This window comes from Amaranthus tricolor, chromosome 4 (genome assembly GCF_026212465.1).
Source record: "Amaranthus tricolor cultivar Red isolate AtriRed21 chromosome 4, ASM2621246v1, whole genome shotgun sequence".
Taxonomy (NCBI): Eukaryota; Viridiplantae; Streptophyta; class Magnoliopsida; order Caryophyllales; family Amaranthaceae; genus Amaranthus; species Amaranthus tricolor.
This window is the reverse complement of record NC_080050.1, coordinates 25742937-25753372: the sequence shown is the minus strand read 5'-3', so window position 1 is coordinate 25753372 and position 10436 is coordinate 25742937. Positions and strand designations below refer to the sequence as shown.

The window sequence follows — 10436 nt, the reverse complement described above, 5'->3', positions numbered from 1 at the left end:
TGATTTCTCATCGATTCATAGAAAAAACATATTCATATGAGATCTTGATCGATTCGTCTTAATATATACTTTCTAAATATCAATTTTTTAAAATTTTTAAAAAATTCACAATTAAAATTATTTGATTTTTAAGTTTACATTAAAGTAAAAAATAAAATAAAAACAGAGAGAATATTAAATATTCCCCGGTCATAATCATGATATTAGTTAACAACAATAATAAAATAATTTTTTTTTAAAAAAAAATTAGACACATTTTTTTTAAGGTAAAAAAAAAACATTTAAGTCTAGCTTGTTCCACACAAAAGAATGGCTAGGGAAGATGAGAAGATCTTTGGTGTATAAACTCAAAGCAATGTCATGTCTTGTTTCGAACCAAACATTTCTCCTCTGTAAACCCGCCATAATCTTCACCGTTTCCTCTCAAAATTTATTAGCTAAATCTTCCGTTTTCTCTCCCCGTACTTCCTTCTCTAATCTTCTTTCTTCTCAGTTTGTATGTAAATTATTTAGTTAAACCCCCTCTTTTACTCTTTCTGCCATATGTTACTCTTCATCTCTGTATTAAATTTGATTTCAATTTGTTAACTTTGTCTTTTTTTTTCAAATTTAGGGTTTCAGAAATTTGAATTCGAGAAGTTTACACCGTTACTTTTCAATGAGTACTGGTAAAGAAATGGAATCTATTTCATATTTATCACAGCGACAAGCAGCCGAGATTGATGAAACTTTAATGGGTCCTTTGGGATTCAGTATCGATCAATTAATGGTACTTTTTGATGCTTTTTTTTAGGGGCTTTTTGAATTGAAATTGTATCTTTGATGAATTTCACTTGTTTTCTCTCAATTTTTTTGCAGGAACTGGCTGGTTTAAGTGTTGCTTGTGCTATTCATGAGGTGAGATCCCCGCGTTAAAGTATTTTCCGTTTTTTTTGAATGAACTGAAAGTTAATAGCGTAGTATTCCGTATCCAATTGTTACCATAACACATGAATATTTTGTTTCACTGTCAAGTATCAATGGATTATCATGATACATTTTGGGATATAATGTGGTGTATGATTGAGTTGGATTGTAAACTATCGTGTTTGACGTTCCGCACGACACGGGTTCACGCCCGCTTCCTCTTTTTCTTTTTTTTTTTTTTTGATATTTTGGCAAGAGCTGGTTGTAATTTTTAGCTACATCGATATATGTTAATGTCAATGTTGAGAAATCTACAAGTTTTGATGAGAAGCCAAGTTTGTGGGGGTGTTTGGTTCATGGCATTTGGCTTGTTGGTTGGTCAAACGGCCAAACAATTGTTTGATAAATGACTCTTAAAGCAGCTGAATGGAAAAGCTGCTTTAGCTGGTTTTTGGTTTGCTTTTGGCTTGTTGACTTATTTTTTCTCAAATAAATAGCCAGCAGCCAATACTCAATTTTATTAAACATCTCCACAAACAGCCGATCTTTTCAATTAGCTTAAAAGCCAAAAAAAATCAACTTTTTCAGTTGGTCAAACAAGCCAACTATAAAAGCCAACCGCCAACAACCAATTGCCAAACACCCCGTGAGAAGTGTAGTCACTATTATGTTTTATTGCTGGTTCTTAAATCTCAAGACGTGGGAGAATTCCATTTACTACAATGTGAAGGATATCTATTAGTAGGTGGAGCTTCAAATTCTCTCAAATAGGTGACATCATGGTCACCCGGTTTTTCATTTTTTTGCAGTAGGTTTAAGTTGTCATTATTTAATAAGAATGAGAAATAATGTATTTCTTACTATTTTGACAGGTCTACAAACCCTCTGAGTATAATCGTGTCCTTGCTATCTGTGGCCCGGGCAACAATGGTGGTGATGGACTTGTGGCTGCTCGACATCTATATCACTTTGGATATCAACCATCTATATGCTATCCAAAACATACACCTAAGCCTTTGTATAATGACCTGGTGACTCAGGTAGAAGATTGCTAATTGTCGTTGGGTGTTTTTCATTTAATCGTAGTTGCTTATGTGATCTTTTTCTTTTCTTGTAGCTTAAATCATTGTCCGTTCCTTTCTTGTCGACTGATGATCTGCCTTCGGACTTGTCAAATGATTTCGACATCATCATTGATGCAATGTTTGGATTCTCTTTTCATGGTAATTGATTTTTTTGTTGATACGAATTGCTAAATTATTAAACTACTAGATGTGGGATTAGTTCATAACTATATTTTTTCTTTCTTTTAAAATTGCAAGCCGTCCTATTGTTCCAAGCCGTTTTTCGGATGAAGGCTTTGGCATTTATGTCGCAAGCCGTTCTTTTTTATTCAGTTTATTTATGCTACTGGATGCAGCAGTTTATAAAAGTTCAGTTCTGATTTGTGTGTTCACAGTTCATATTATACATTTTTGGATACTTGACTAAATGAGTGAACTATCATGAGTATCAACTGCTTCATTTACAACTTACAAGTGTTCTAGTGTAACAAACTATGGCTGAAAGCTTATATGATCAAAAAAATGAAATAGTTTCTGGATTTTGATTGCTGCTTGGTATCTTAGGTACCCCAAGACCACCTTTTGATGCTCTCATCCAGAAGTTGATATCCTGTCAGAATTATCATCACACTGGTGTGAAGTCAACTGTTATTGTCTCCATAGATATCCCATCTGGGTGGCATGTTGAAGAAGGGGATATAACTGGTGAAGGCATCAAACCTGACATGCTGGTCTGCTCTGGTGGAAGCTCCCTTTGGTTTTCTTGGGAAAACTAATTTTTACCTGTAGTTGTTATTTATAAATTTTGAATGTTATTTCATTTGTCTGTTACAGATCTCTTTAACTGCACCAAAGTTATGCACTAAGAAATTTGATGGTTCACATCACTTTATGGGCGGAAGATTTGTACCACCGGCTATTCTGGACAAATATAATCTTAATCTTCCACCATATCCAGGCAGCTCAATGTGTGTACGTATTGGTAAATCTCTTCAAGTGGACATTGCATCTTTAAGAGAGAACTATATATCTCCAGCCCTTTTGGAGGAGCAGGTTGAGACTGACCCTTTAGATCAGGTAAAGTTCAATGATGACAGGTGTTGAATACTTTATTAAGTCAATAAGCACCGTCTTTTCAGCCAGTCTGTTGTTTTCAGCTACTCATCACTTGTTATAGCAGCGACATGGATTTTTTTTGTTTGGGAACAAGATGTTTCTGGTAGTTCAATGTGTTTTTAGTATCAATTGGGTATTTCTTAGCTTTCATTGTCGGTCATGCCTTTTTTATAGTTAATTTAGTCTCATTCTTTGTATCCATATTTTATTAAGGTTGTTCCTAACCCTAGGCAAGTAGGCATTTTTCTAGGGCCCAGAGTTAGAAAAGGCTCTTATATCTGAGAAAATTTATGGTTAATGAAGTAGACACTCAAAAATTTGCAATTTGTATTTAGTTCTTTTATTAATTAAGATTATATGACACGTCTACATCTATAATGATAATTATAACATATAGGGTGGTCTCTTTTATTTTTCTAAACACCAACTAAAGTTTAGAATTGACTCTCTATAGAAAGGGTCCATTTCGTTCAGTTTGCCTAGGGACCATAAAATGCCATTAATGACACTATCATAAAACAAAGTGCAGATTATGTTAATGGTTTTTTAAAGTTTGACGGGCCTTTGTATCCCTATGATTTAGCTGTTCATTTACTGCAATCCCTCTTTAGCTTTTCATAGTTGCATGCATCTCAACCTCTGTTAACTGTGCGAAAATGAAATTCATCCTGTAGTTCCGCAAATGGTTTGATGATGCAATTGCTGCTGGGTTGAAGGAGCCAAATGCTATGGCATTGTCAACTGCTGCAAGGGATGGAAAACCGTGAGTGATGCTGCTCTAGTGATTTTCTGCTCTCTGTTTCAAAGTAACATTGTTCGAAACTGAATGTTTGTCACAAATTCTCAATTGTCTCTTTTCTGGCAGTTCATCACGAATGGTTCTGCTGAAAGGAGTTGATGCAAATGGGTTTGTCTGGTCAGTCTTTCCCTTTCCAGTCTGTTACTCTTTCCTAATATATGTGACAAAAATTAATTTAGAAGATCCTTATTTATGCCAGCTCAAATTTACATGTACTCCTGTCGTTTTCAACGTACAGGTTCACAAACTATGAAAGTCGTAAAGCGCATGAAATATCTGAGAATCCACGTGCTGCCCTTCTGTTTTATTGGGATGGCCTTAATCGTACGGTGTGTGTTATGATTTGCATTCATTTTAAATTAAAGAGACAGATGACAACTGTAGAGGTCTTAATAATTTATTGGGATGTCGAGTGCAAAGAAGTTGCCTTTGTCTGGTTTTGATTCTGGTTCATTTCCTTGGTTTGCTTTCATATTACTCTGAATTTTTGTTGCGTGCTCTTTGTTGGGAAAGGGGGATAACACTTCTAGTAATCTTCATAGGAAGTAATAAGTGAGATTTCCCAAAACTTGGCATCCTAAATGACGCTACTCAATGGAATTTTGAAGCTTTTGGCAGTCAATCAGATTTGAGGTCCCATTCTAAGTCAGTTTTCTTGAGTTTTGCACGTTCTGAGCTTATTCTCTGTTTCAGTACCTTGGCTGATTAAGTTCTGTTTCTGAATTAAATTTTGAGTTATACTCATGTTTATATGGTTTGCAGGGGCGGGGAGGGGGTGTAGAGCCAATGAATGGGTTATTTTGAGGTTTGTTGTATCTTCCAATAGAGGATGTTTATGCTTAGTGTATGGTTTTATATTTTTTTCTGACATTTTATGGAGGTTGGATGTCATACTAATTTATTTAGCAGTTTGGAGTGATCAATTTAAGTTTCACCTCATAAATTGTATCATGTTGCTGTGGCATGTTTTCTCCCTGAACTCTGTATTATGTGAACTCTGTATTATGCCAAATCTAACACCGTTCTGGTTTTTAGGTTAGAGTAGAAGGGTCGGTGGAAAAAGTTTCCCATGAAGAGTCTGAACAGTATTTTCATAGCCGTCCTCGTGGGAGTCAAATTGGAGCTATTGTTAGCAAGCAGGTTCTGTTTGTTTTTTAATCATCCTCTCGCTTGAAATGTGAGATGATATGTTTCTTTTGTTTATAAAGAGATCTTCTTATGTTCAGAGTTGCATTGTTCCGGGACGACAATATCTCCAAGAGAAGTACAAAGAATTGGAGGCAATATATTCAGATGAGTAAGTAGCTAGATCTTGGATGTTCATTTTTTTTAAATTTTGATTCCCAAGCATGTTAGTGCACCACAAAATCCTTACCATCACTGCCTTCACATAGTGAATTCAAAGATTGTGTTTAATTGTTGGATTCTTCATGATTTAACCCTATAACTAGGGTCTAATTTTGAACTCCAAATGCATTTTATACTAAGCTAGTCAAGACTCGTAAACATTAAAAAAAATTATGGATGTCATCGCCATTGCAGTAACGGTTGTGTTGTCGCAGACAAGGCACCTCGTCTTATGGCTCATTTTGCGGACATTTCAATGTGAGAATTGCAAACGTGAAAATTTTTCTGTTTATCATTGTAATTGAACTGTTCTAAAACGTATTATTGATACATAATGGCTAATACATTGAATAACAATTGGTAATGGTTGTTATCCCATGATTTAAAATCATATGTTACCGAATGTGTTTCTTGGAACAATAAGCTCCAAATCCGTTGACGGTTATGAAGCGACCAAATAATGAAACATACTTATCTTTATTCCAAGCTTGCAACATAGGTTAAGGAGTTTTTTCTCTATTAGATACCGTGTCTTGGAATTTGACTAGAATGAATGTAAAACTAATTTTTCTCAATATTTTGTCAACTTTGTGGTATCAAATATTCTTACTGAGTCTTCCTTCTATGTGTTCCTTTTTTCCCTTGTGAAACTTTTGATTCAACAATTTGCATCTGTGCAGGAGTGTGATTCCTAAGCCAAATTACTGGGGAGGATTTCGACTGAAACCAGAATATTTTGAATTTTGGCAGGGGCAACCTTCTCGCTTGCATGACAGGTGCGTTCTTTCCAGTTTCGTCCTAGATTCTAGTTTGAACTAGTTGTTGAATTGAGGAGGAAGTCTTTTTTGGTTTTTGTGCTAACATATAATTTGTTAATAGTCAACATATGGTATAGGATGCATGAAACGTACTTGGTTTCTTTCAGAATTGTAGGGAATGCAACCCCAATCCATTATATTTTGACTAGTATTTTAGAGAAATGATAGGGTAAGCTATTTAAACTGTAAAGCATAGTTCAAAAATGTGTAATACTTGTGATTGCGGTAAGGGACGGTGATGTGGTAACATGAGTGATGCAATTATTGTAACTCCTAAATATTGGTCAAAAGCATGAGATATCCTTGATACGGCCCAACACATGATTTTTTTACACCTTTACAACGCGGAAAAGAATGGTTGATTTTTTTGAAAACCTTTACATCGTGGTTGATGCGATGTGATGCTGCTTTGTTTTTGCACCATGTTATAAAGTCATACAAGATGCCAGTGTAGTCCAACACTAACTTCAAGTTCTCAATTGCAAACAAGTATAAGGCATATCAAATAATGGAACCTGATATAAGGGTATAATATTAAAAAATTTCTAATAAAGTGTTGAAGATGATCCAACAAATGTGGATGATGCATATTCAACTTCGACAAAATAAAGAATCTTATCACTCATACACTAAGGACATTCTTGGAATATCAAAGATTGAAAGGTTGACATTATAATGAAAGAGACTGCAATGTTGTGTAATAAGGAAGTAAAAGTTGCTAGAAAGAGAACTAAAGAATGCTTTTTAGCTTTAAATAATGCTGGAGTGAGGAGAACATTGCAAATTATGAGGAAGACAAAATCAAGACAAAAAAAGTGACATGTGAGGCAAAGTTAAAGTGTGCTAAAACGAGGAGTTGGATTCATGTTGTTTGATGGGTAAATTGTGTCCAGGAACACGGTAATAGGTGAAAGGAGTACTCTAATTAGTTGTTTAATGAGTGTCAAGGGGGAGAAACCACGATATTTTGATGGAACTAGTGGAAGATATTAGGGAAGTTATGATACGAATAAAAAAAGTAGAGATGGAACTACTGTGCTTATATAGGCTTGGAAATGCTTAGGGAAGATGAGATGGATTAATTAACATCTTTAACAAATATATGGAGAATAAAAAGTTGTTAGAAGATTGATAATCATTGTAATACCAATGTATTAAAATGAAGGGTATATGTAAAACAGTTCTGATTACCATAGAACATGAAGCTATAAGGGGATGATAGAACACTCCAAGATGATTTATAAACATTTTCTAAAACAATTTTGATTTTATGCCATGACGATCTACTACCGTGCGAACTATTCATCTATGTGGCAATACATGGAGTATGGTAAATAAAGAACATGTGCATATTATTTTTGTCGACTTGAAAAAGTCATGACAAAGCATTAAGCAGAGTACTTCGTAAGATAGAGTAGATGGTAAATCAATGCTAACTTGGATTATATGGTAAATCCTTTTTGCACAAACTATAGTTGCTAATTTTAAAAAAAAAAGTGGAAATTTTTTTTTTCCACTTTTCTCTTTTATTTATTTTTCTTTCCTAAAAGTTTTTGTAAATAATATAAACAATAAACCAAATGATAAATGAAGCAACCTTGAAAACTTGTACTATCTACTTGATTTAGGGTTGGACCTAACGCGATATTTGAACTATAACATAATCCTCCAGTGTGTTGAGTAATGGGAAGACACATTATGCACTTTTCTTTGTTTGATGTTATAGATAAGTTTGATATGAATTTCAAAGTTTAATAAGAAACATTTATGATCGTATGGATAAGGGTGCATCATCGAACCATCTTACCTTTCCCCTTGGGCTGGATTCACATTGAGGCGTTATGGTAACAATGAAATGTTTTTTTATATATTAGAATCCATATATTTGTAGTTTTCGTCAAGCAACTGAAAGAGCCTTCTTAATTTGAGCCTACGGATATCCCTGTTTGCGCCTCAACTTCAACATCACTGTCGTCATTTCTTTTTTGTTCTTCATCTGTAGCTGGGGAACGTGTAATCTTTCTTTCATTTCTCGGAGAAAGTCTTAATTAAAAATCTAAGTGAAGTGAAAAATTTGTATTTTCTTTTGCTAGGTTACGTTATACTCCAGTGGAGGTTAACGGAAAGCATGTGTGGAAAATTGATCGCTTGGCTCCATGACTGCTACTTTCTCAATCAGCACTCTGAAAATTCAGAGTAGGTCCATTATGTCTTCATACTTCTATTTGATGATGATTTTCTATCCACTTTGGGAAATTCAATTTGCACTGCACAATCTGAATTCAGAACATCATGTGTTTTCTGAGTAAATTATAAGCCAACATAATCATGTAAAAATGGTTGTTCTTGACTTTGAAGTACAAACAATATAAAGGTTTACTCTTTAAGAACCAAGTCAGACCGTTACGGTGGGGTAGATTCACTCCTTGTCTGCATTCTGGCCTTGAGAGCAGGTTTAGACTACCATTAGAGGTTGTTGAGATCTCGTATAACATGGTGGGTGACGCCACTATCAGCAACTATGATGATGAAGTCGATGGTTGAAAATTGGTGGAAATGGTGGTGGTGCAAGAATGGCGACGAGCGATACATTTCATGTCATCAATAAATATCACCTTTGTATCGTGTTTGTTTAATGTTCCCTTAACAATTGCTACGTAATATACAATGTTAAAGTTTGAGAAACAACTTGTTTCAGTTGCAAAACAAATATCGCTTCTAACAATATAAGATTAACTATACCAATTAAAAAACCATATAAGAATTGCCGACAAATTAAATATATACTTGACCTTTTCTGTAATACTAATTATCAATCTCAAAATCATACGTAAATTAAAATAAATCAATATAGTAAATAGTTGCTAATAAATATATTATAGTTTACTTGACTTTTTTAAGTTCTAAAATAGTTATATGTCCAAAAATTTATTTTCAATCTTCATCTACATATATTCTTACAATTTATTTCAATCTTTTCTCATCTGTTCATGCATATCTATGTTTTCATAATGTATTTGGCCTACTCCTTACTCTTTTAAGCTCCTCCAAAATATTTCAGAATTATACTCTCTTTTGTCCCACTAAATTTGTTCTATAAGTATTGGAGAAATTACAAAAAAAAAGTAGTAAGACTTTATTTTATATATATATATATATATATATATATATATATATATATATATATATATATATATATATATATATATATATATATATATATATATATATATGAGAAAGTGAAAAAAATATGTTAAATATGTGGGATGAAAAATTAAAAAAGTGTGGCTTTATGATCAAACAGCGGGGCAAATTTTATGGAGATATTAAAAAGTAAAAAATGACTAATTCTGTAAGGGAGTAAATATTTTTCATTATATAAGATAATGATCATTGCAGGAAATGATGTTCTAATCAAGGGTTATATTCTCAAAGTGAACTACAAATAGTATTTGAAAAGTAGAATAATTCATTAGATGGAATTAACCACAAATAATTCCTTATTAGTGAATGGAGCATATATATCCCTACAAAGTTTAGAATCTTCTTACTGTGTACACTTATACTTACTGTATGGTGATTGGTGAATATTATAATGATTTTAATTCTTTCTAGTTACTATTTTGTACGGACTAATAACTGACAAATAATTTTATAATCCTCAGCGTGTTTCATATTTAGAACCCTATATTACTTTATATTAAAATTTTCTACCGCATGCTCTATGGTAATATACTTTTGTATATAATATACTCTCTTCGCTACCTAATAAAGTTTCTATAAGAAATGTTTACGGGAATTAAGAAAAATAAAATATTTTAAATAGTTAATGTATTATTTAATTGAATAATAAATTTGATGGGAGAGAAGTAGAGACCATGAGCAATAAAAAAATATTAAAAAAAAGTTAGTGAAAAAAATTTGGGGACCACAACTAATAAAAAAAATATTTTTATAAAGTTAGTAGGAAACATGTGGGGACCATAGGGAATATAAAAATTTTAAAATGAAGTTGGTGGAAGATATGTAGGGTCCATAAGCATTGTAAAAATATTATAGTGAGGATGAATAAGGTTATTTTTGTCCATAATTTGTGATATAAATAAAAAGATTCTTATGAGAACAACAAATAGAATACCTAAAAATGTCATATGGAAACTTGTTAAAGAAATGGAGAATATATCATTTTATATTTGAGACTCAAAATATGTCCGAACACTTGAATGATCACCTCTTTGTCAAGGAACCAACTCAACCGAGAGCTTAAGCTAATAGTTGAGGCCTCAAGTTATGTTATATACTCTAACAAGCCCCCTCACACAAGCAGTGGCGGACCTAGGATTTGAGGGATGAGGTTGCATAACTTAGTTACAGCGTAAGATAAAA

At 33.2% G+C, this 10436-nt stretch overlaps 1 protein-coding gene across 2 annotated transcripts; it reads left to right on the top strand.

The window, feature by feature from the left end:
* Positions 1-290: 290 nt before the first annotated feature.
* LOC130810523 (pyridoxine/pyridoxamine 5'-phosphate oxidase 1, chloroplastic) lies at positions 291-8786 on the top strand. 2 transcript variants are annotated; one of them, XM_057676622.1, is made up of 14 exons: positions 291-496; positions 614-769; positions 859-897; positions 1779-1946; positions 2024-2129; positions 2535-2701; positions 2805-3047; positions 3761-3849; positions 3952-4002; positions 4124-4214; positions 4921-5025; positions 5112-5182; positions 5913-6008; positions 8144-8786. In XM_057676622.1, the coding sequence occupies exons 1-14, from the start codon at positions 323-325 to the stop codon at positions 8208-8210; spliced, it is 1623 nt and encodes a 540-aa protein (XP_057532605.1). In that variant the 5' UTR covers positions 291-322; the 3' UTR covers positions 8211-8786. The 2 variants fall into 2 exon arrangements, with proteins under 2 accessions (XP_057532605.1, XP_057532606.1); XM_057676623.1 differs by having other exon boundaries at positions 325-461; positions 8144-8785.
* Positions 8787-10436: the final 1650 nt, after the last annotated feature.